We start from the raw sequence: 26,477 nt of genomic DNA, 5'->3' as shown, positions 1-26,477 counted from the left end.
TAATAAATGTATCAATGTTTGATTTAAAATTACAAATGTTTACGCTTTAAAGATAGAAAAATGACACAAGACAATTACTATTTTTATGATCGAAGGAAGGTAAAGCTGGGTAATAATTCTGATAATCTTGAAATTGCAGAATCACATAGAATCAATTAATTATTTGGGTCGATTGATCGTTAATTAAAAGAAAGTTATAACATTGACATTATAATAGCTATTTTAATATGATAATGGGACAACAGCAACTTTATTCATTTAAATGGTAGTTTAAACCAAATTGTTAACTTCTGGATGATATTTTTTGATCTCTTGCTTCATTGGGACTGCAGGCCTCCTAAGCACTCTCATTGTTTTCTTCTCTTTTGACTATTGGGTTGACTATTTTGTTGGAAAATCCATGATTTTTGTTTCTCTTTTCTTTTCAGATGTTATTATAATCAATAAACAATTACATCTATAAAATCTATTGTGTGTTTATAGCATGCACTTATTTAATATCAATAATCAATAAGGGAAACTGTAGCACTTCTAGCACCAGAAAGAGAGGGATTTCCACTTTCACTGATCAGAGATTACAGAGCTGCCCGACTGAAGGTACAACAACACTGTCAATCCTTAGTTATATGTGTCTGATCAGTTTTGTATTCAAATCCATCCATGATTATGAAACAAAGTACTGTGTTATGATTGGGATAAACCCTGGTCACACTGGTTAAAGCGATCAGCCGAAGGAGCAGGTGCAGGTGTGTTTTCACTTTCACTCTGCGGACATGCGCAGCACAGCGTGGGCAGTCAAAGGACACGCTGAGGACTGAGGACACATGGCATAATTGCGGACCCAAATGAGACACACAAAGGACTGAGGACACAATCTGAGACTCAGAGTGCAAGTGCAGTGGGTGCTACCATTACCCTTTTTCTAATCATTATCATGATTATTATGATCAGTTTCAGCCTGATTTTCACAAATGGCAGAAGAAGCTGCTGACAGGAAGCACTTTGAGAGCCCGCCCCAGTCTGTAACTGTCTACACACTTTCATATTACTGGGTGTTGCGCTAAGTTTCAGTTTATCTTTTCAAATAATACATCTAATGACTGGATTTCCAAAATTACGCAAGAGCAAAACTCATTGACTTTCCGCTTCTTCTCGGCTGCAGCACTTAAAACCAACACTTGCTCCTACACAGACTGAGACATTGGTAAATATGAATACATTTTGTATTATTATTCTTATTATTACGGATATTCCTATACCAATCGATTATATATTTCTCAAACTTCGGGCATTGAAAACCTTAATGTCCAAATCTCCAATCTATTGATGTTTATTGATGTACCCGGTGTTTCACATATACTACATTGAGGACGGGGTCTTCTTACAAAACAACGTGTTGTGGGTTAAATTAACAGTTGTTTTAAATACAGTAGCGGCCATCAACAAGAGTTTGATGGAGGTAAAGTTAGTTTTATATCCAAACATGCAGAACACAATAAAGTGTTTTTCCCCACACAGACACACTATTGTGTCTTTGGTGAATTTTAATTCAAAGATGTGTTGTCCTTGAAGAAACACAGAATGTGTTAAATGTAACACATTGATTGTATTTGTATTTATTCATTCGTGTTTTGATTTAAACATGAATTTACTTATTATTTTCTGTGTATTTATTTTTAATGTTGGCATGGATAGTCCTCCATAATATATGAGTTTAAGAGCGAAGGGCAAATAAATTAAGTGAGCTATCTTAATGTACTGGAAAGTGCAGACAATAGTTATAATACTATTAACAGTAGGCTGTAATGTGCACATTTAACCAGGGAAATGTAGTAAGAATATATTAATCATTACATATAGCTTTTACTTGTTAATTCCCCACACACTACTTTTTTTATTGATAAGAAATTACAAACACATTTTCTGACCCAGTTATTGTCTTTTTCAAAGGCCGCAGATGTCATCTTTCTGTCATCACATCTAGAAGGAGAAGGGGAAACTTTAAAGCTGCTGCACAACAAAATTTGGTATGCTGCACTGTATTTATGTATGTAGGGGAGAGCGGGGTGAGTTGAGCCAGTTTTCACTTGAGGCGTCTTTAAAGTGAGGGCATGACAGTAATGTCTCCAACTAAAACATGTACATGTATTTCAAGATATGCTGCATCCCCGGGAATAATCACTTTGGATCTAAAATAATCAGTTTTCAAAATATGACTCTCCAAAAAAAATGGTCTCTTGGCTCAACTTGCCCCCTATGAGGAGTAAATTGACCCTAGGGAGAGGATAAGTTGAGCTATGGGGGTAAATTATGACATTGATTATGCTGAATTAAAACTGAACATTTTCACCTCATATAGGCTAATGCTATATCAAAACAAGACACATTCAATACCAAATGACTTCTTAAAGGTTTTATTTAAAGAAAGTTTACAACTTCAAATGCCAGTTTTCTTCAACAAGGTCTATTTAAAATGTTCAGAACAAAATGAAGTTCAAAATGAAGAACAAAATCGACTGCAATTCCCCTCACAGAACTGGGATACTACTCAACATCCCACTTGTCAATGCTGCAGGGGAATATGAACTTCTGCTCCCTTCTGGCTGTTCCACCAAGTTTTTGTGGTTTGGGTAGTTTCTTGAGCACACCACCTCTAGGGATGAATCCTTCATCATTCTCTTTGAATGGTGGGCTATCCATCCACAGAACTCCCACGACTTTGCCTCAGAAACGTTGCACTGATGTCAGCGCCCTCAACCTTCTCCACCAATCCAATGTAATTATAGGATTTGTTCACAATGTTCACAACGACGAAGTCACAAGCAGACAGATTCTTGTCATCATCATCCTCAGGTCATCTTCTGAACTATCATAGTCAGTGGTATCATTAAGTGAAATGTTTACGTCACTTTCTTCTGAGCTACTCTAGACAACAGTTTTCTTGGTTTTGATTTGTTTTGACCCTTTCAGAGCCTTTTTCTTCTCTTTTTCAGTCTTTTTATTTTCTCTGTCATTGTGTGACTTCTCCAGCTCCAGCTTTTTGTGCCGGTCAAGATTTTTGTTTTTACAGAGGAGTTGAAGCCCTGTCTGTCTTTCGTTTATATCAGCGTTGCATTATGGTTTTTGGTCTAAAATTAAAAATGTCACATCATTTTTGTGATAAAATGTAAGAATGCAATGTAGAAATACAGTAAAATAATAATATAATAATGATCTTAAGTGGGGGCTCAACTTTCCCTAACCCTTTTGGCTCAAATTACCCCACCCCCAACATTTTAACAAACTTGTATCATCCAGCAGTTTAGAGCTAAAGTCATGCTAACAGTAGCCTCATATTGAAACTTCCTAAAGCACTAACACGTGTGAGATTTTTTCAAACAAGAATCATGACTCCTTGAACATAAAAAAATCACTTGGAAAAAACAGTTTTTTTTTACTTAAATGTGCTTACCACTTATTCCATGTGCCTCTCTCCATCACAGGGTGAGTAAAATGGATGACTCTTCAAAAATGTGTGGTCACATGACCAATTTTGTCTATGTTTGCCTAGAAACAAGGGGTGGCTCAACTTCCCCACAGGCTCAAATCACCCCACTCTCCCCTACTGTATGTGTGCCACACTGTATTGACTGGCTGCTTGGAAACAACTGATACAGAGCACTCCACTGCACATTTGAATGAAATCAATAACTATCACTCTGATTGTCTGATTTTCTAAACTTCTTCTAAGCATCTTGAAATGTTTGATTTCTTTTTCTCAGGGTTTCATTTAGCGACATCTCTAATAAAGGGATATCTATCTTGACTGATCTACTAAACCAGCTATGCCTGCTGTCCTCTCACCTCTTTACCCTTTCCTGGTTGTTTGAAAACACTACATTGATACAGGCACGTCCTCTAGTGGGTGCCTGTGACAAACTGAGCTAGCAAACACACACTAAACATTCCCTCAGTTTTTTTTTCTAATTCCAGGTGTTATTGAGCACTGGTGACAGAGAAGAGTCCAATCTGAGAGGTACACTGAGCCAGTTGTGAAATTCAGCAGCCCACAGCTCTCAGTAACCTGCGTCCAGCGTTCACTGCCACTGACCTACAAACACACACACAGACGAGACCAGGGACACCATGAAGAGCCATTTACTTGTCGCTGTAGCTGGAGCTGTGATTGGGGCTGCAATTGCAGCTTTAAAAGGCCACTTAGCTGGAGCCACATTTGGAGACTATATTGTAGCTGCCTTTGGGGGTGTGGTTGGAGCTTTGATTGCACGTCCAATCGGAGCACTGACTGGGGATATGGTAGGAGCTAAATATGGGCCTCTGGTTCTAACTGTGATTGGGCTTGCAGTTGGAGATGTGATAGCAGGTCCAGGTGGAGCTCTATGTGGCATTGTGGTTGGATTCATGACTGGGGGTGCTGCTGGGTCTAGGATTGGGGGTGAGCTTGGAGCTAACACAGGCATCACATTTGGAGCTGTGATTGGGGCTGTGGCTTTTCTTATAAATAAAGTTGTTATTGAATATTTTCAATGAATAACAAGCTAAGTAGTGGGAGGGTGGTTTTAAGTAGAGGTTGGAGTTAAACCATGTGTGATTAATTGAAGGATGGGGGCAAGGTTAAGCAGGCAGAGGAAGGATAGTGAAGTGAATGAGTCATGGACTGGTACAGGTCTCTAAACATCCAAAAAATAAAAGACAGTTTATGTATTCTCATTAAGCCTTCTGATCATGAGACCCAACTGGAACTGGAATTGAAAAGTGTGATGTGTCCTCTTCCCAAATCATTATGAATGCCATTTTAAGGAATAATCTCCCAAATTGGAAATATTATGAAATTTAAATGACTTTAAAAGGCAAAAATAGGTAATTGGAACCAAATAAACTAAACACATACCTCTACCTCTTTACATTTTCGAAAGGCACAATAATTAGCTATGTTTGTAGCGATTTTACTACCTGATGTAAAATCATGTTTTTCTGATTAGTTGTGTTAGTTTGGTATACATTATAATCAATAATAAGGACAAATGTTTATCATTTAGTAAATGCTTTGTGGTCTCCCGCGAGTGTGTATGTGTGCCTCTACCTGTCACCGCCGCTGCATGGCGCACTCTTTATTGCAGGCTGAGGTGCACCATATGCTTTTAAGTGTTCAGAATTTACTATTATTCTAAAAGAGAGGAGCACTATACTTTCTTTTATTTGTGGCCTGTAAATATTGATTATATAATAATGTAAACTCTTTTTAATCACTTTATGAACATGTTTTTTTGCTTTGTTTTTCCCCAATATGCATTTGTCTTTCTGGCCAGAAAATATGTTTTTTTTTTTTTTTTGTATACTATTACACGAACCTGTTAATGGTGTATGCCCAGTGGGAGGGGTTAACTACAGAAGCTGTACTACAGACGTACAGATTAACAATTTCAAATATTTGGGAGTTGTTTCCATATCTCAGAACTGATGGAGTCAGCTTCGTATATTTGAGCAGACCAATAATAATAAAAAAAAAACATATGTTAAAACATTTTAAGAATTTTTAAATTACTTTGGTAACCTATGTTCGAATATGCATAATTTGTTGTAATAAAATTATGAATTTATATTATTAAGAAACCTCAATGGGATGATTGTTAATGTTTGCTCAATAAGTGGCTTTCTGCTTAGACTATATTGACATCTTGGTGCCGGAGGACTGAAATACAGGCTACATAGGCAAGTCAAGAAAAATGAAATGCCCTACTAACGTGAGATATTATGCCATGAAGTGACCCTTATGCTGTAAACATAGAACTTGAGACTTGGAACCAAATTAAATTCTGGTATTCTACTTTTTAATGACCACATGCTGTAATGGAAAATACCACCATTCCCAAAGATAGTTTTGGTTTCTGCTTCAATTCAAGAAACAGCAGCATTCCTGTCTGTGCTTTTATGAGGAAAATAAACTTTAAGCATAAAATATATGTGTATGTTAAAACATAACGGTAATTATTAGCAAAGATCCACTTTTCTGAATTAATTAGATTTAGAAATGCAACTATATAATGCATTCTTTAAGTAAAGAGCATTGATACTGATAGGTGGGTAATGTTATTTGTGTATAAGCTCATGAGGTTGATATTATTAGCACTTTAAAACATCAATATAGTTGTCGCAGGTATTTGATATAGAAAACCTAGTGAGATTTTTAGCAACTGTCAAATCCTATAATTATTTTATTTAAACCAAATTTTCATAATTATAAATTTCCTTCTTGACAAATACCAGTTTTCCCGAATATGTAAATCACTTACAGGCTTTTGGTGACGATATTAAATACTCTCAAGGCTCATCTAAAGTTTTCTTAAGATCAGAATGCATCTAGCGTACTTCTTCACACCCAGCATGATATACCCTGCCAGCCTTCAGTGCTAAAATGTGTAGAACAGGTTACCACCCACAGAGATAAGAATTTAATTTCCTAAAGGACAACACTGCAGGCCAGTAGAGAGTAGAAAACTCAAAAAGAAAAAAAAAAGTTGTCTCCAAATCTATTGATAGTCTTAAGTATAACTAAATGTTGCTTTTACATAGAAAATGAGAATGCAATGCAACAGAAAGAAAAATGTTTAACAGCAACAACATATCTCTCATAAATACGTCAATATACAAACAGGTGACAAATTAAAGGAAAAACCAGCATAAAGTGTCTCAGTAAGGTGTTGGGCACCATGAGCGACCAGAACAGCTTCAATGCTCTTGGCACAGATTCTACGAGTCTCTGGACTCTACTGGAGGGATGAACACCATTCTTCCAAAAGATATTCCCTCACTTGGGGTTTTGATGATGGTGGTAGAGAGCGCTGTCACGTTGGTCCAAAATCTCCCATAGGTGTTCAATTGGGTTGAGATCTGGTGACTGCGAAGGCCATAGCATATGATTCAAATAATTTTCATACTCATCACACCATTCAGTGAGCTCTCGTGCCCTGTGGATGGGGCATTGTAATCCTGGAAGAGACCACTCCCATCAGGATAGAAATGTGAAACCATAGGATAAAGGTGATCACTCAGAATAACTTTGTCATGATTTGCAGTGACCCTTCCCTCTAAGGGGACAAGTGGACCCAAACCATGCCAGGAAAATACCCCCCACAGCATAACAGAGCCTTCGGACCCCCTCACTGTAGGGGTCCAGCAGTCAGGCCTGTCCAGCTCTCTTGGTGTCCCACACATACACCCGCCCACTTGTTGAGAATATGGTGAAGGATAAATCATCTGACCAGATCACTATTTTCCACATCTCTGTAGTCCAGTGCCTATGGTGCCCCAATAATGACCCCTCTTTCAAAGTCACTTAGATCCTTTCCTCTTGCCATCTTGATCCAAAATCGAGGTCAACTGGGCCTGCTCAGCATTTTTATACATGCCACAGAGCAGGATAGGATTTTAATTGCTTAATTGTATCATGCAGTACACCTGTTTGGAGGCATCTGCATTCGTTATGTTACTCATTTATTCAGGTTTTTCCTTTAATTTGTCACCCGTCTGTATTTGTTGTCACAGTTGTCAAATTCACACTGTAAATATGGTGACTATAATTCTGCGCTGGTTTTGGAGAAGTACACCATACACCCCTGAAGAACTGCATTTCTTTCCCTGTGTGTCATTGTAAACAAGTCACTGTTTCACAGTCACTGTGCTACGGTACTGTGCTATAGTTCAACCCTGATACCTAGAAGAACAGGGACTGATAAGAACCAGTTTTCACCAGCAATTTGGACATGATACATCGTACAAACCTTCCTTCTATTAAACATTACATATGCCTTAATTCTCCCCGGTTTAGCCATATATGGGTCTTCCCGAGCAGGACACACATGTGGGCCCTGTTATCTTTCTCTCCAAAGAAATGGAACCCGGGACCTTTTACCTTGGAAACACAGAAAATCATCATAGTTTGCTAGCAATGCAAACCCTCCACAAACACACCACATTACTACATGTATGTATTCATCACATCTGTTGCTATGGTACAAGAACAACATTCACATAATTCATGGAAGGGTCTTGGCAGTTTCCAAATCTCCTTGCTGGTGATCTCTACTTACTGTCTGTAGCACTCTGTAGTGATCTTTTTGATCTATTGTATTACTGTGCTGTGCAGTATCAGTGGTAGGTAGCAGACACAATCAACCCTCTGGCAGTTTGTGTGATCCAAATTGTATAACACATAACTGTATAACAGTGGTAAGCTACGGTATTTATAAAGTCATTATTGCATGACCATCAGATTGATATTGCCAATAAAAAAAAAATGATAATCATAATTTTGACTGAGAATATTGCTTATTCTATATATATATATATATATATATATATATATATATATATATATATATATATATATATATATATATATATATGTTTACAACAGCTGTTATATGCGTTATAAGCTGAGTTTGTATGCACAGAAACATACAAGGCATAAGCCCCGCCCAGCACAAGAAACTAATGATGACAGGACGACTGCCTGTATATGTATAGACAGGGTTAATGTTACGATGGTTCAGCGAGTCATTAAACACACAGACCACGATAAGTAGTTGGACTCACCATGCATAAACACACACAACACAAGACGGACCGTATTTACAGCACACTAGGACGCACACCGGAAAGCACACACAACACACTACCTTAAAATACAAAACACCCACGTTCCCACAATGCACTGCAGGGAGGCACAGACGAGTAACCCGGTGAAGGGCCATGAGCTCCGGGAGGCTCCGTTAACGTGCCTGCCTTTTGGCAGAGCAGGGCAGGCACCGGCGGGAGCTCGACTTGCTTTAAAAACGACACAAGTATGGTTATGTGTATATGACCATCTGCAGCAGGGATTATTTACACGGCCCACTACAGCCTAAGATCAAATGGGAGGGCTGGCATAAACGAGGTGTTTCCTTGGACTTGAGCCTGTTTATGAGGCTGCAACTTTGTCAAAGGACGGGGCAGTAATGACATGATTGGGGCTCAGGAGGATCAGAAGCCACAGCTGATTCCTGCGTGCATTTGCATTACATCGCTCCAGAAATAGCTGCAAAGTGCAACAACTTTCTTTTCCCCTACGTTGATGGCACCATCTTTAACTTCATAACGGATACAACTAACTCTTTGTTTAATTGTCATCGTATATGTATTTTTTTACCCATCCCTGCAACATGTTTGGCCTGGTCTAGCTGCTCTAAAGCACTAGGTTGCCTTGAATTTTTGTTTTTCCATTGAAATTTACAGGTTGCCATCTTGTGGCTAAAGACAAAAAAGACACCGGAGTGCAACAGCTTCCCGATTATTTCTGCTCGTTTCAGTTTCATTTCTTCTGTTCTGGGCGCTGCGATTCCTAATTTGCCAACACGGGAGTTGTGGGATCTTGTGGCCAACATGGCTTACGCCAGGATTATCCACTATGCCACCAGCATCCTGTGCTGCAACAAGGGCTCCATGGACTACCTGCAACTGCACAGGAAAGTTTTCCAGCGTTTTGACATTTCGGAAGACGATTTCTGGTACATAGTGAGGAAATGTAGCCGGTTTTCGGTGGTGAGGAGCAGCAGCGACAAGAGCTCGGAGGACTGGCTCAGTTCCGAGTGCACCATCATCGCCAAAACATCCCTGCGCCTGTGCAAGAACTACACCAAACAGGAGTGCAGCCATTGCCAAGAGCTGCACTTGTGTAAATATTTCGTGTATGGCAACTGCAGATATGGCAAAGGAAGGTAAGGCTATTATGAGAGCAGCCCTTATGTAAACGCACGCCATTTGTGTTTACTTGAGTAGTAGACCCAATTGAAATTAGAACAAATGCTGTTTATATTAATGTACTGTTATGAAACCAGCGTTGGCCTTGACGTCCCTTTCGCGAAACAGAAGAATTGGGAAATGCGGGATACCACCTCTGCATTGTTTAAACTTCCTCAGAGAAATGCGGGGATGGTTAAATAATTCACTTTCTGCATTTTCCAAACGTAACAAATCTTTGGTTTCGGCTTTTAAACGAGCCAATGCATAGGATTGTCTTGCCAAAAATAACAGTTTTCCTATTGTGCAAAACGGGCATCATTTCATATTTTGAAAACAATGATGACGTCGAAGTTAATCGATGGCTCCCGCATACGTCATCAAGCTGCGTCTCTCAAAATGTAAACATTCCCCTAAAAAGCTTGCCATCTCTAAGTTTCTATCAAACATCTATCGCAACAGTTTGAATTTGTAATATTGTATTTGGTTCAGTTTCAATATGTGCAGTTTGCTTCATTAATAGGAAACAATGTAATAACACATACGTTACTAACACAATTACTTCGAGTCAAATTTGTAACTGTTATTGTTTTTTTTCATAAAATGAGTGAGAGTCTCAGACTTCGTGATACAGGAAGCTATGCTGTCTTTTCCACCAACACCTGCGTGTTAAAATAGTTTAAATCTGAATGTTTAATATATATATTTCTCAATATTTAATGTGTTCTTCGTTATTCTTCATATAGGTGTGATTTGAGACCTTTTAAAAAAATGTTGGTTGTCCTAATGTACCTGTAATTTCACAGGACTGTAGATAGTGTACTAATTTAACCCAGAGTTAATATTTGCAACCATTTTTATTATTTATTATTATTTTATATTTTTAGGAAAGAATGTAAATACTCTCATGATCTGAGATCAGATCACAACTATCCCATTCTGAGAGAATGCACCCTGCATGAACTAAATGAAGAAGACCTATTTCTGCTTCTGCTGCAAAATGATCCATCTCTGCTCCCTGAGGTGAGAAAACAGAATATGTTTGTCAAGCAGTACACATTTCAAGATAAGAAATCATTGCCATTAATCCTATATTGTCCCAGTAATATCCAGTAATTTCCCTGCAGAGCCCCAGGACAAAAAAAACATTAAAGTTAAAACCAAAATAAATTCTGCAATTCTCTCTTTATTTTAGTAAAACATTTCAGAATAATGTGACAATATGGAATTAATTACAAAGTTCAGTAGCATGGTAGTTGCATAATACGTATATTATAGTATTTTCAGAAAATACTGTTTCTGCACTTGCATTAACTGATTTGCTGGGCCTCTATACAGAACGTCAGACTGGCTGTATTACCTCCTACAGCAATGTTTGTATTGTTTTTAATGCAGGTCTGCGCACATTACAATAAGGGGACTGGCTTATACGGAGCTTGTACATTCAAAACCAACTGCACAAAGCTTCACATCTGTCAGCACTTTGTCCAAGACAACTGTATGTTTGGCCACAAATGCAAGAGGTCCCACATGATTGATGAGCATGGTCGGAGAATGCTTGAAGAAAGAGGACTCAGTGGAGACATCATTCACGAACTGCCCTTTATATACAGGAACGTCTATAAATTAAATGCCCGTACCACTTACAACAGCAGAGGTAAGACAATTTTCATTGCTGGTTGACTTCTAAAGAGTTTTTGAGGGTAAGGGAATGTAAGTGTCTCACACACACACACACACACACACACTAACACACAATTTATTATTCCTAATATTATTATTAACATAGCCAAGTCCTTTGTCCGATGGCTATATTTCAGTATTTTTGGAAAAACTGACTAGGTGAATGTTTTCACAGTTTGAAGAGGATAAAATAAAGCTTGATATAGCTCTAGATAGCAAAAGGCCTCCATGACGCGTCCCAAACAAATGTATACATAGCTAAATAAACAGCAGATCTGACATTTGTGTGCTACTTACTGATATATATATATATGTTAAAATGAGGGAAAAGTTTAAGCCCCCTGGTTGACTATCTTGGTAAAGGCTTGGGCATCTCAGTTTAGACTGTCATTGCTAATTGTGACCCAGGCTTAGTAAACCTTGGCTTACACACAAATGTCCTGTATGGTAACCTGTTGTTAATATGTTAGATATTTCCTGAAAGTTATTCCATGTTTATGATATACCTGTGCATAATTTATTTGTCATTTTGTCAGAAGAAGTAGAGAAAAATCTGTGTTGAGCACAATGGGATCACTGTCATGCGTTAAATAGTGAAAATCCGACATTCAGGTTTTAAATCTGTGAAAGCACTCTGTGATAAAGTGTCGTGAAGGGTGCTATACCAAATAAAAATGTTTTGCTTTTGCCTTGATATACCAGTTTTTCATCTGAGCAGCTAAACAAATATTTGTTTTGAGTTTAAGGCTATAAAAACATAATACAGTTTTATAATTTGTTATAGTTTTATTGATTTAACACACTGAGCCCTCTGAGATGCTTTAAAAGACCTACATTCAGAAACAACAGACACCTTCTATATGGCAGAGAGAGAAAACATCTGTGTCCTGGACAAACATTTCATACTAGTTAAAAATAAGAAATGTCAATGAAAATGAGTTCCAAACTGAATCTGATTTTGGTTTGTTTGTATTTGTTCATTATTATTATTTTTATGACTGAATAAATACGATATTGAATAAAGAAGTCAGAATTTCACCTTATGCCTGGATGATAATGCAGTGTGAAGGTAACACTGAGTACAAGCAAGGGAGCCCCGCTGATCACAGGTGATGGAGATGTTGGGAGCAGGGATTGCAGAAATAGTTCCTTTCATATTGAGTAATATATGACTTGTTCATACTTTGCAATAATTAACCAGTTGTATTAGGCAGGGCAGACTAAGCCTACCTGTGGTATTATGCCAAATCTCCAGTAAAACAGGTCAGACTTCTTTAAGTTCCTGTATTGAGGTGTACATTATGGTCAGTGGTTTTTGCAGTTAATGATGTGCATTTATATGACATCAGAGTAGAAAATTAACATTGATGTCTGTAACTTGGATTACACTAATGGCAGCTTAGCTTGAGAGACTGACCTGCAGTCTAACACTTAGGACAGTGGGTTGTTTAGAGCACAATCATCCTCATTGCTCTCTCCCTCAGGTGTGATTGCTGTCTAAACCTCTAAACTGGGGAGACCTAAAGCATAGATTTTACGTTCCTGTGTTTTATGTTGTTGTTTTCTTTGAGGGTTGGGGTGCTAGACATTAGGGGTTTGTTGAAATTAGGTATTGTCATAACTGTATTTGTGAAACCTGTAATAAATTATATTGCAATGTCAAAGAGGTTATGCACAGACCCTCAGTGCTTCATTTCACGTGACTCTGTTTCAGAAGGAATCGCAGACTGTGTAGCAGGGCCGTCCGTACAAGAGGAGGAGAAAAGTGAAATCTGTCTCCATTACATACGCAGGAACTGTATGTTTCAAGGTCAGTCCCTCATCGTTTTATACCCAGATTAGGCTGTTTAAATTACACTGAGCTGGCCTGTATTAATCTACAGCATACACAAGCCTCTGCAAGCACTGTAAAGCTCCTGTGTGTGACTTTTATGTTTTTCAAATGCTCAACAATAGGTTTCAGCCTTGTACATTGTGCATCTCCATGTTTCATATACACACTGACACACTTGCATGTATACCTATATAAGCACATTATATTTTTTCTTTCTAATTTATGTACATTTAGGGGATCATCTGAACCTCCTGAGGCAGTTTAAAGGCAAATACGTTTCTCTCTGCAAGCATACATTGCAATTACATTGATGGTGTGCCTGTTTAAACAATTCTCCACTAAGAGGATCCACAAAATATTGTTTATATAGTAACAGAAATTGTATTATCTTCATCACAATAGCAGAAAATAATTCTACCTTAAAACGGATGTACTAAACAATGGTTACCTCTGCTACCTCTTTAACAGAACAGTGCATTCGTGTCCACTTCCATCTGCCCTACAAATGGGAAGTGTTTGATGGGACCTCCTGGAAGGAATTGCGGCACATGGAAGAGATTGAGAGGGCTTACTGTGACCCCAGAAACACACACAGGTGAGCTGATGTTCCATATGAACAGATGTTTCTGCACCAGGCATTGAATATCAAGAGTTAGCCTCTTTGTTTTACACATTTTACACTGCCATGAATGTTATCCACTGTTTTTAACATTTTTTGTCTGTGTAAGCATATTAAGTTAATCACTAGACCTCTAGTGTGGGTTTCATTAATTGTCTCGTAAGTCAAATTGCAAAAATAATCTAAATTGAATAAGTAGAATCTCTCAGACCTTTAAGGGATAGTGGTTTACCTGTGTAGTATTTCTGTGTCTGCTGTTTGATTCTGTTTCAGTCATTTTATTATCCAGATTTTGGAGAGAGATCTGTTTTAGTCCTTATTATCAAAGATAAAAGTGGTTTGCATGGATGTGTTGGGGGACGGAGGGAAAAAGGCTTGAATTTATTTTTTCAGTAACGGGTCCCGGCCAATTGACTTCTTGTCAATGTCGAGGGAGTCCTCTTCAGTCAGACGCCTCTCCACAGCCTCCTCGGTCACCAAACCACCGCACTACATCCTCACGACAGAGTGGGTCTGGTACTATAAGGGCGACCATGAAAACTGGATTGAGTATGGAAAACCTGTGAGTGTGGAGTAAAAACTGATGAAAAAAGATAGGCCTAGTTACAGTCAATAGATTGTTCCTTTCAAAAGATATAAGGGTGCCTATGAAATCAATTTAAATTAATGTTTTAAATTCTAAACTGAGTTTTCTTAAAGGGTGAATGTAATTTTAATTTGTGAATTACTGTCAACAACCAAAACAATGTATTGACTGAAGATTGTTACTTTTTGCACATTGGACCATGTATTTTTTTTCAGGCAAGACTTTGTTTAGACTGAGTTTACCTTAAGTTTAACTGTTCTGTTTCATAGGATGACAAACAAAGAGTCGCTTCCATCACTTCGAAGGAGCTGGAGCTGGCATTCCTTGCGGACAGTTCTGCAGAACTGACAGTTCTTAAAGGTCATCGGAAGTATATCCTCAGCTTTAGAGGTAATTTAATTTGTCTTATGCTATTCACACTTGTATATTACATCCATCCTTTATGATTTATATATACACCTCCTCACCATCAGCCTATATTGATTCACTGCTGAAGGAAGCCCTCCCCAAGATATATATATATTTTTTGCATAGTGTCACAATTTAAAAATGGTGTGAAATGTCTTTAAGCTCCATGTCATGTATTTGAGATTTGAGTTCTTCAAATTGTGATTGCAATGATTGACCATTGTAAACTGGTTGTTTCTTGTTTTTAAAAAAGCCACGTAATTTCTTCTTGCTCTTTAAAGTTCTATAATATTCCTTTAGTATTTTGTTTAATTTTGTTTTTTTTTACCCCCTTTTCAGACATGTATCAACGGAATCCTAAACACAACACCAAAAGGAGGGTGCGAAGAAGGCCTAGATTTGTTTCTGTCCAAGATGTGGAGAATAAAATTGCACGGTAAACGTCCATTCTCAGTTTCACTCTAGAGGCCTAAATAAAGTCCAGATAACCTGCAGCAGGCACAAGGTTCAGTTGCTACAGGATGACAAATGCTGCAACAAACTTTCTGTCCTGCTCACATTTTCCATTTGACTCCGAGACGTTCTTGAGGAATATAATATGACAAACATACCGAAGAATGTAAACTGGTTAATGTGAGGAAACGCACTTGTCTATATGGAAACTCCCTATATTCATCAGTCTTCTAAATTACAACTAAATAGCTTCCTTTGAGATGGATTTGATAGAGAAGAGGCACCTCTGAGGGGAACTACAGGTAATCTGTAGATTAGGTTGAGTCTGGGGAGTAGGCAAAAACTGCAAAGCACTCTCTTCTTACCTTCAAACTTGCTCTCTCTTCTCTGATTGTTGAAGATCCATGTTGGATTTCTGTGCATTCCAATGCCAACTGAACATACATTTCAGATAAATAAATACATACATTTAAAAGACATTGGTTTCCCTGAACATTGTGAGAAAAAGAGTCCATTGTACAAGCTGCTTAATAAGAAGGGCCCTGCTAAGTTAATGTGTAAATTAGATTGACCTGACTGACTTGGAGTCGGAGACTCTGCTGCTGCTGCTGATGTGAAGGTGAATATAGGTATTTTTATACTCTTATAATTATGTGAATTCTGCAACTGATGCGTTGTAAGGTCAAGATAGCAGATAGTCAGAGTAGGACAACAAATGTATGATAAAGAATAGAAAACATCTAGAATAAAATTAGACCAAATTATATGATGTTATCCCTCTGAACTAATATGGTAGTAGTAACAGAGGCTGCAAACATCAACAATAGATTAAAACTTGGTTTCTTGGGGGGGAAATTATTGAGCTTTTCTTGAACCAGCTCATACCTTTATGTAGGAATTCGCAATACACAATGAAGTTTGCAGTTTGTATTAAATTAATGATATCTTATTGACCATGTATGGACTGTATTATGTTCACACAATCTGCACTATTGGCAAATGGAGTGCTATTTGTGCCCAGAAAGGCCCAAATTTAAAGTGTATGGACAATGTTAACACAAAATATTGATGATAAATGTATTGTACATTTAAAATATATGAATGTAAGATGATGATAATTATAATCCATAATAAAGGTTTGGGATTGTTTATTAATATGTAGATTATAGTAATTGGATCATCCATGTAGCAAATGTTTAAAATCGAAAAGGGAATGTTTATTGGTAATGCTATTGCTAATGACTTTATTACTGTGTAGGTTACACTGACCTATTGTGGCTGGAGGACTAAATTACAGTCAGACAGACTAATAGTCAAAGAACTTTCACTTTTTTTTTTTTTTTTACAGACACTGGCTGGATTGCTCATGCATTACTCAGTGCCAAAGCTAAAACTGTTTATATACAGTGGTCAAGAAAGTCTTGGCCATCTACAAATCAGTGACCATGTGTTTATTTGGTTGTGCTCTCATTACAAGCTACATGAGCAATGTATAATTATATTTTTATATGAGCAGCATTTTGTCAATTTGAATATAGTATTCATACTTCACCTAAGTCTGTTATGGTAAGTGCATGACTTTTCTGACTAGGAAGCTGAATAACTATTAAACTGGATGAAGATCTTAAGGAAGGGGAAACAAAATATTGCTTACAGGCATTTAGGGACTATTGGATGAATACCCAAAACCCCTACAGTGAGATTTGTATATAAGTGTAAATGGAAAATCGCCTCATAAAATGACAAAAGTTATAAGTGGATGTTGTCTCTTGAAATATCTCTTACTGCTATTGGCAATCTCACTTGAAAACATTTTCCTTTTCCACTTATAGACAAACATCAGTTAATGTAGCATACAACACATTTCCTCCTTGTGTTTACCCAGAATTTGAATCCAAGGCTATAAACCACAAAGGGCTTATTGTCCAAGATAATAACACGTGTTAAAATTTAAATAGTGTCATTTTGACTTGTTTGCTTTGCTTCTTTCAATATATTTATATATGGAAGTTAAACTTGACTATTTAGTCTGGAAAGGTTCGGTTCTCAGAACCTTATATCAATAAATAAATCAGTATGTGGTGGAGTAAATGCGTATATTGATAAATTGAGCCTAATGTTCCACTCTAGCAGTCGTCCGATAATGTACTGTGGACAGGTGTTTATGACCCAGTATGTGTTAGTAATTTACTTGAGTGGTGAACACTTATTTCAAGTGGAAAGTCTGCAGACATAAAAAATAATTACAAAATGGAAAAATAAAATCAAACTATGAAGTTGTTTTGTCATATTTTAGTTAATTTTTAGTTAACAAATATGATTCCTAATGGAGTGGAGTGCGAACACTTTGAAGACTTTTTAGTATACACACCCTGATCGAAAACTACACTTCCTGCAAGTCCAGTCAACGAAGCTATAATAAGCTGTGCAACTACTTTTGGCATTAACATCCCGAGAGCAATGTTTGTATCTCTATTTCACCTTTCATGAAGGCTGCTAATTTCCATTATTTTGCTGAATGGCTCACAGTTACACATTTCTCTCCTGGGTACCTGTGTAGGTCTTTGCAAGAATGATCCGTCTCCCCCTGTTTGATCCCACATAGGCCACTGGTGCCATGTGAACAGGAGCACTTTGCATGTGCAAGAGCATATCACATTATATTCTACAAGACTTGGCCGTGGCCCCAGGAAGGTGCTCCTCTTCGACCTGAAACGCAATGGCAATGAGCTGTGCGGTCACTGCAGACAGGCCCGACAGGGCACGTGTCACAGCAACTGATTTGTATCTACTGGATTACACTTAGTGGGCACTGTAGTGAAGCCACACAGCTGCCATCTTTGCACAACCACTTCACCAACTGATTACAGTCTGAGTGAATTTGACTTATTAAAACTATAGAATAAGAAAAAAATGTTTCTGTAGCTGAGGGGTCATTCCACTTTTTAATTGTGTTGACCTAGTTCTCACTGTAATTAATCTGAAAACAGTTTTAGTTTATGTACCCGAGACTGCAAAGGTTGACAAAGTAAGACAAATGTTTATCATAAATATATATAGATAAAAAATAAATATAAAATATTATAGTTACCTTTTTATAATGTAATATTTATGTATAATTGTTAAGAAAAGAATTTAAACCTGGAGGAGAGAGATTATTCATTACAATATTAAACGTTTCTTTAAGGTTGCAATTTTTAAGTTTTCTTAAATTAAATCACAGTACAATGTGTTACTGTTACAAGTGGAAGGGTTGGCCACATCCCTTGGCTAATATGTTACTGCATCCAAAGGCTGAATAGTAAGGTATTTTCTCAAAACTGTAATAAGAGGGTGGGCAGTCTTTGTGTCTTCATGCAAAGCCGTTGACTGATACCAGGATAGACTCTGCAGTCAATACAGATCAGTGGTCACAAGTTCACCCCTCCCATCACTATCCTTCACTAACAGCAAAGGACATCCCCAGTTGTACATTTCCTGTCAGTCTTCTGATGCATACTGGAGGATCTCTTTGGAAGAAGCTGAATCAATGACTATGCAGAACTGAAGACCAAGGTTGCAGCTGGGTCACTCCTTGTGCAGCCTACACAATCCTTTGCACTTGCAAGCATCAAATGTGGAATCCACTTAGCAGCCTTGTCAAAGATCTGTGATCTGGTGTGAGATATGTGAAGACCCTGGTGTAAGGCCCCTGCAGGTGCTAGAGTATCACTAGTCAGAGGAGTGTTTGTAAAGACACTTTGGACCTCTGATGGTACTTCCTGTGGACCTAAACATAGTTTTGCATGAGTAGCACCGTCCAAATTGCAAGTATACATAGCCTCATGAGGAATCATTAACACTAGATGACCCATCTCAGGACCTGTAGCATTTTTTGGCATTTTGTACACATGACAACCAACTACAAGGCTGTGTGTAAGAACTAACATCATGAAAGCTGTGCTGACACAGAGTCAAGCCTAGTGATGTGCAAAGGCTGACTGGACATTTTTGCTAGGAGGGTTTTACCTGAAGTTGGTATGCATTTCTTCTTAGACCAGCAACAGCAACAAAGCCTGGGACACTTTGCCTCTTATTATGAAAACTGCCTTTCTCGGCTCCAGCTGTGAAATCAATGCCACATGAGATGCATTGTGCTGATTACCACTTGGACAACCTTTCGTTTTCAACTTTTATGTTCGTTGTTCTTTTTGTGTTATCATTTATTATTAATTCAGAAGGTATTGGACATGAGACTTGGTGTTGTGCTGTACGATTCCTGAATACCTACAATAAAAGTACACTTACACGGTGTTATTTGAAGAATCTGTCTGATTTGTATTTTATTTTTCCCTTCCATAAACTACCTTCACCACCGGTTACTGTCACCTTAAACCTTATCCCAAAAACATCTAGTTAAGGTATGCGTTGAAGATCCTAATGCATTCCTTTTTCTGTCAGGTGAAAACTTTGTTAAAAGGGATTATTTTGCACACTTGGATACATGTTGGATAATAGTGTATTGTTCCGCTATGTGGCACAGGGTGTTGAAATAATTGTAAATCTTAATACCATTTGTTCATCCATCATATGGATTATTTATTTTGGTGGAATTGCTCCTATATTCCTACCTGGCTCCCGGACATAATATCAGCCATTACAGTACTATTTTACCCCTTATGTGACAACAGTTTATTTCTCTGTCAGCCTTGTTCTGTAGTGCCCTTTACATTATTATATACTCTTATTCTCTGAGGTGCTTAAACAATCAGACCAGCACGAGTACAGAATGTCATATGTCTCTAATAATTGAGTGAATGCATTTTCTGAAATCTCAGTAAAATAAATTAATATTTTGAAATAAATAAATATTGATTTTACTCTAAAAGAACTTAGTTTTTTGTTTTTTTTTTATGACCAATTTGGTGTGCTTATTTTCCAAACATATATTTTTTTCTGCTTTTGTTGCTAGAAGTGTTATCAAATTAAACTCAACAAAGTGAAGCCAGTTTCCTCCAGAAGACAATCGCCTCTCCCTTATTTACATATAGATGGTACTGCTAGTAAATTACAGGTAATGGTTTGCCGAGATTGGATGATAGTCGTGAACTGGATAGTTCCTGTACTGGAAATGTTCTTTCTTGTATAAATACTGCTGCACAAATGCTAATTTTGACAAGATTTGGTATTCCTTGCACAATATGAAATCGCCTACTGCGAAAGAGATCAAGACCATTGCCAAGGCAGAGTACTAAAACATGAAGACGAGTGTGCTGATAAGTGTTTGAAATCGTGTAACAATCAGGTTTAGCAAATAAATTCAAGATCAGGATACAAGTGGTCACTATATGACCTCAAAAATAGGCAACCATACACTGTCCTTTAGAAATCAGAAGCTGTCACTTGGCCTGTTATGTGTTTGCATTAGAACATATACCTTCTTGTCAAATGACCTGCCTAGGATTTAGCCCATGTTCCCATGTCAACTGTAAATACTCCCAAAGTCAAGTACAAGAACTCAATGACAGTGTTTGATTGTTCCTTTCTTTCCTGTTTTTTTTTCCCCCCCAAAAAAGTAAAAGTGAAACGTCAGCGGCACAGGGCAGCAGCCATAATTCCACCCCAGACACCTGGGACCAGACGGCGCTCCCAGAGACTGGCTATGCGGTCAGTACTTCTCTGTTCCTAACTGTACTAGGAAAAAAAGATTCCTGCAAAAGCACCATCCAAAGTATGTGCAAAATGATTGTGTGTTATAAAGAGTGTTGTTATGTAGTCCGTGCCAATTTAAGCTCTACAGTAATATTGCTACTATGAGATGATATATGGCAGGCATGAGCAACTGTAAAAAATCAGGTTTTAAAGACTGCAGGGAACTATTTTTTTTTCTCCCCCACCCTTGGGTGTTAATTATTTAATTGGAGAAGTCAATCACCTGTGATTTACAATTATTAATCAGCTGGTAACATAAAGGTATAAAATCTGCAGGATTTGGGCCCTCAAAAACTGGAATTGACCATCCTTGCTATATGGTGTGTGATAGCCTGTATCAGGTATTATTTAGACAATAAATACAGCAAGCCAAAATCTGCACTAATTGTAAAGTACCTGTAGTTTGTAATTCAACCCCTATTGATTAATCATTAAATAATAATAATAATAATAATAATAATAATAATAATAAATACAGCACAGTAGGTACTGTAGGTACCTGTAGGTAGCAAAAAGAAACAAAGATGCACAAAGAAAACTGAGTCCTTGTCTGTTTAGGAAAGGTCTATTTGTGGCTGGTGCCATGTGACTGCTTCAACCAGTCGTGAAAACCGTGAAATAGAGGCATCAATGACAGAAAAAGAAAATGATCCAATATTTCTTTAATTTGACATGATTCTCACACAAATCTGGCACCGTAATTACCGGGAAAATGCCAACGAGGGTCTGGGAGGAAGCGGAGTCTTATCTGCTATGAAGGAGGCGTGCGATACCAAGGGCAGATGTAGATTTATTGAGCACTGAAGGACAGCTGGAATTCAAAGTGCAGAAGACATATAAGTCTCATTCCCAAAGGATTTCTCAAAGACACAAAGTACCTTTCAGTTTCAGTCGCAGCGTAATTGAATTAGACGGCAGCATTTGTGTTTCATGTCAAGGCCTTACTAAACAATGCAGTGTTCTGAAAATAAAGCCGCATAAAAGAAGAGACGGATTCCCTTTAAAAGCAGTCACGGCATCAGGCTCTTTACAGTGAAGAGCAGTATCACATGGCAGTACTGACGTGTAATGATTAGATTTCTATAGCCCAGCAACTGAGGTATAAAAGACTGAAGACTTTATCCCCTAAATCAAATACAAAATATAATAATCATGTTCTTATCATCTTCAGCAGGGCTGTATTTTTCCTTTCAAGGAACAGTAACCACTAATTGTCCTCTTTCCTGAAGTAAAATGACATTCAGTTTTCCACATTTGCATAAAATTAGAAATGCTTTCTTAATGGACCGGTTCTAATAGCAGACCCTGGGCTTGTGAGGGTCATGGAACAGTACCGCTCCTATAAATATGTACCAACAGTTGCCATGGGAAGTGTACTGCAGTGTTTTGGGACAAATTAAAGTGTAAACGCTTACTATGATGCACACAGTTCAACACAGCATCGTATCTTAAGAGATGCCCTTAACACTTATTGTGTGACATAGTATGTGGCACAGTGTATAAATCAGTGTATAAAATAGTTCCATATTGTTTCATCATTTCCCAAATATATACAGTTGTTTAAGTTAATGCAGTGGAGTTTGAGGATTATTTAAAAAGAGCAGAAGAAAAACTAGGTGTAGATAGCAGAAAAACCTTTGTTGTTATCTGCCTCCTGGGTTTACAAAAAATATATTTATATTAAAGTGATTTGATCTCTTGCCTTTTTTCTCCTTCTTGCAGTTGATTCAGCTCAGTGATTCTGATGAATATAAGAAGGTGCAAGATCTTTTTCTGCAAACTATGAGATCTGCAACAATATGTAACATCAAAAGGATTCAAAACCTCTCTCTTTGGGAAGTCTACCAATGGTTTGTACTTTTAAATATATATATATATATATATATATATATATATATATACACTCACCTAAAGGATTATTAGGAACACCATACTAATACTGTGTTTGACCCCCTTTCGCCTTCAGAACTGCCTTAATTCTACGTGGCATTGATTCAACAAGGTGCTGAAAGCATTCTTTAGAAATGTTGGCCCATATTGATAGGATAGCATCTTGCAGTTGATGGAGATTTGTGGGATGCACATCCAGGGCACGAAGCTCCCGTTCCACCACATCCCAAAGATGCTCTATTGGGTTGAGATCTGGTGACTGTGGGGGCCAGTTTAGTACAGTGAACTCATTGTCATGTTCAAGAAACCAATTTGAAATGATTCGACCTTTGTGACATGGTGCATTATCCTGCTGGAAGTAGCCATCAGAGGATGGGTACATGGTGGTCATAAAGGGATGGACATGGTCAGAAACAATGCTCAGGTAGGCCGTGGGATTTAAACGATGCCCAATTGGCACTAAGGGGCCTAAAGTGTGCCAAGAAAACATCCCCCACACCATTACACCACCACCACCAGCCTGCACAGTGGTAACAAGGCATGATGGATCCATGTTCTCATTCTGTTTACGCCAAATTCTGACTCTACCATCTGAATGTCTCAAGAGAAATGGAGACTCATCAGACCAGGCAACATTTTTCCAGTCTTCAACTGTCCAATTTTGGTGAGCTTGTGCAAATTGTAGCCTCTTTTTCCTATTTGTAGTGGAGATGAGTGGTACCCGGTGGGGTCTTCTGCTGTTGTAGCCCATCCGCCTCAAGGTTGTACGTGTTGTGGCTTCACAAATGCTTTGCTGCATACCTCGGTTGTAACGAGTGGTTATTTCAGTCAAAGTTGCTCTTCTATCAGCTTGAATCAGTCGGCCCATTCTCCTCTGACCTCTAGCATCAACAAGGCATTTTCGCCCACAGGACTGCCGCATACTGGATGTTTTTCCCTTTTCACACCATTCTTTGTAAACCCTAGAAATGGTTGTGCGTGAAAATCCCAGTAACTGAGCAGATTGTGAAATACTCAGACCGGCCCGTCTGGCACCAACAACCATGCCACGCTCAAAATTGCTTAAATCACCTTTCTTTCCCATCCAGACATTCAGTTTGGAGTTCAGGAGATTGTCTTGACCAGGACCACACCCCTAAATGCATTGAAGCAACTGCCATGTGATTGGTTGGTTAGATAATTGCATTAATGAGAAATTGAACAGGTGTTCCTAATAATCCTTTAGGTGAGTGTATATATGTATTGTTATGATTTTTTTAAACGTATGTGCTAGGTATATTTTAAATACTTAGATATTGCCTTGGTTTGACCATTGTGGTGGTAGTTCTTTAATAAGCAGTGTATTTGAATTGTAAGGCTTTGCACATTTTCTTTCTTTAACAGCATATATACAATTATAACAATATAATAATGTTGCTGTGTTTTATTTTTTAAATCATTTTAATATATTACACTGATTTTTTTTTTTTTGGTCTTGCATTCAAGCATAATGTTTAGTTCATTCATTTCTATGATGAATGATTGAAAATATGTCTTACAATTTGATTCTACATGTGTAGCTGGCATCAGGAAAATGTTTGTAATGATCTCATTGCAGGCAAAAGCAACAGATGAAGAAGAGGAACGGAAAAGATGTAAAGGAGAAATTGCTATTTCATGGAACACAGAAGAGCAACGTAGAAGCCATCTGCAACCAGAACTTCGACTGGAGGATCTGTGGGATACATGGGACCGCCTATGGGAAAGGTCTGAGAAACAAGGACTTACTATAGTGACGGCCGATTATATTGAAAAAGACATTCAATACAGCAGCGTTTTAGGGGTATCAACTGATAGGCTGATGAACCTTTACTTACTGCAGGCTTTTACCACTTTGTTTCAGGCACCTACTTTGCCACGGATGCCTCCTACTCCCACACTTACTCTGCCTCCGAGTCGGACAGGCGGCTCATGTTCGTGGCTCGAGTGCTGGTGGGGGAGATCACCGGAGGGAAAGCCAGCTACCTGCGCCCGCCTTCCAAAGACGATGGCAAGACCTTTTACGACAGCTGTGTGAACAACGTATCCCACCCCACGGTCTTTGTTGTCTTTGAGAAGCACCAGATCTACCCTGAATATATCATAGAGTACAGTAAGTAGACTCCGCCACTTATTTAAGAGAGGGTGGTCAAGGTATTCAGCTTGCGGTCCATGAAAATGTGTGCTGATATATGATATTCTAACCTGTAATGGAGAAGAGAAGAAGATGCATTTACCTTTGAGCCACAGTGACAGTGCCTTCGTCCCGTTGGAGGGTTAATTTTAGGTTCTTCTGATATAAATGGCCGCTCATTTTAATTATGGAAAGGCTGGGATCATTTCAAGTTATTGTCTTGGTTCTTGTCTCCCTTCACCCCCCCCCCACTTCTCTTCACAGGTTGTCCCTCTTCAATGCTGTCTTTTTAGAATTGAAAACACGCACCTTCTGGAATGCATTATAAATGTACGTATCATTCCTGTGCACCAGACCCCTGCAGATCCTGATTCATTTCCTCTGTTCTGACAAGAAACTGAGTATCTGGAGAGTCAAGCTTTTTAAATCAAAGAAGCACATATAAATAAGCAAATCCTTTTTATCGTAGGTAAAGTTTGGTGTACAAAGATGTGTAACACCACATTAATTCAACTTCTATCCATCTCTCTCTCTCCCATTCCTTATTCACTCATAGGGAAGAAGGCTCTATGTATATTTGTCTTTCTTCCTCTCTTTCTATATATATATATATATATATATATATATATATATATATATATATATATATATATACATATACACATATACAGTGAGGGAAAAAAGTATTTGATCCCCTGCTGATTTTGTACGTTTGCCCACTGACAAAGAAATGATCAGTCTATAATTTTAATGGTAGGTGTATTTTAACAGTGAGAGACAGAATAACAACAAAAAAATCCAGAAAAAAACGCATTTCAAAAAAGTTATAAATTGATTTGCATGTTAATGAGGGAAATAAGTATTTGACCCCTTCGACTTAGTACTTGGTGGCAAAACCCTTGTTGGCAATCACAGAGGTCAGACGTTTCTTGTAGTTGGCCACCAGGTTTGCACACATCTCAGGCGGGATTTTGTCCCACTCCTCTTTGCAGATCCTCTCCAAGTCATTAAGGTTTCGAGGCTGACGTTTGGCAACTCGAACCTTCAGCTCCCTCCACAGATTTTCTATGGGATTAAGGTCTGGAGACTGGCTAGGCCACTCCAGGACCTTAATGTGCTTCTTCTTGAGCCACGACCCATTTTCAATTCCCTGGCTGAGGGAAGGAGGTTCTCATCCAAGATTTGACGATACATGGCCCCGTCCATCGTCCCTTTGATGTGGTGCAGTTGTCCTGTCCCCTTAGCAGAAAAACACCCCAAAAGCATAATGTTTCCACCTCCATGTTTGACGGTGGGGATGGTGTTCTTGGGGTCATTCCTCCTCCTCCAAACACGGTTGAGTTGATGCCAAAGAGCTCGATTTTGGTCTCATCTGACCACAACA

General features: G+C 38.2%; 1 protein-coding gene and 1 long non-coding RNA gene across 5 annotated transcripts in view; both read left to right on the top strand.

Annotated features, from left to right (window-relative positions):
• The first annotated feature begins 782 nt into the window (after nt 1-782).
• Nucleotides 783-6,371, top strand: LOC136771728 (uncharacterized). Its single transcript, XR_010822364.1, has 3 exons — nt 783-1,204; nt 1,951-2,027; nt 3,973-6,371. It is a non-coding gene; the product is annotated as an uncharacterized LOC136771728 (long non-coding RNA).
• Nucleotides 6,372-8,722: 2,351 nt separating this feature from the next.
• parp12b (poly (ADP-ribose) polymerase family, member 12b) overlaps nt 8,723-26,477 on the top strand; it is a 36,759-nt gene continuing 19,004 nt past the window's right edge. For 2 of the 4 annotated variants that reach the window (XM_066724205.1, XM_066724204.1), the window contains exons 1-12: nt 8,723-9,755; nt 10,665-10,800; nt 11,173-11,434; nt 13,175-13,270; nt 13,763-13,889; nt 14,307-14,475; nt 14,769-14,889; nt 15,247-15,343; nt 20,916-21,006; nt 22,774-22,901; nt 24,539-24,687; nt 24,824-25,072. In XM_066724205.1, the coding sequence (XP_066580302.1) occupies nt 9,421-9,755; nt 10,665-10,800; nt 11,173-11,434; nt 13,175-13,270; nt 13,763-13,889; nt 14,307-14,475; nt 14,769-14,889; nt 15,247-15,343; nt 20,916-21,006; nt 22,774-22,901; nt 24,539-24,687; nt 24,824-25,072 (1,960 nt within the window). In that variant the 5' untranslated portion in view covers nt 8,723-9,420. Of the gene's footprint in view, nt 9,756-10,664; nt 10,801-11,172; nt 11,435-13,174; nt 13,271-13,762; nt 13,890-14,306; nt 14,476-14,768; nt 14,890-15,246; nt 15,344-20,915; nt 21,007-22,773; nt 22,902-24,538; nt 24,688-24,823; nt 25,073-25,357; nt 25,424-26,477 lie in introns of all 4 variants that reach the window. The other 2 variants (XM_066724207.1, XM_066724206.1) reach the window with 2 other exon arrangements.

Source organism: Amia ocellicauda, chromosome 15 (genome assembly GCF_036373705.1).
Source record: "Amia ocellicauda isolate fAmiCal2 chromosome 15, fAmiCal2.hap1, whole genome shotgun sequence".
In the NCBI taxonomy this organism is placed as follows: Eukaryota; Metazoa; Chordata; class Actinopteri; order Amiiformes; family Amiidae; genus Amia; species Amia ocellicauda.
Note: the sequence above shows the minus strand (reverse complement) of the source record. Positions and strands in the feature narration are given on the sequence as shown.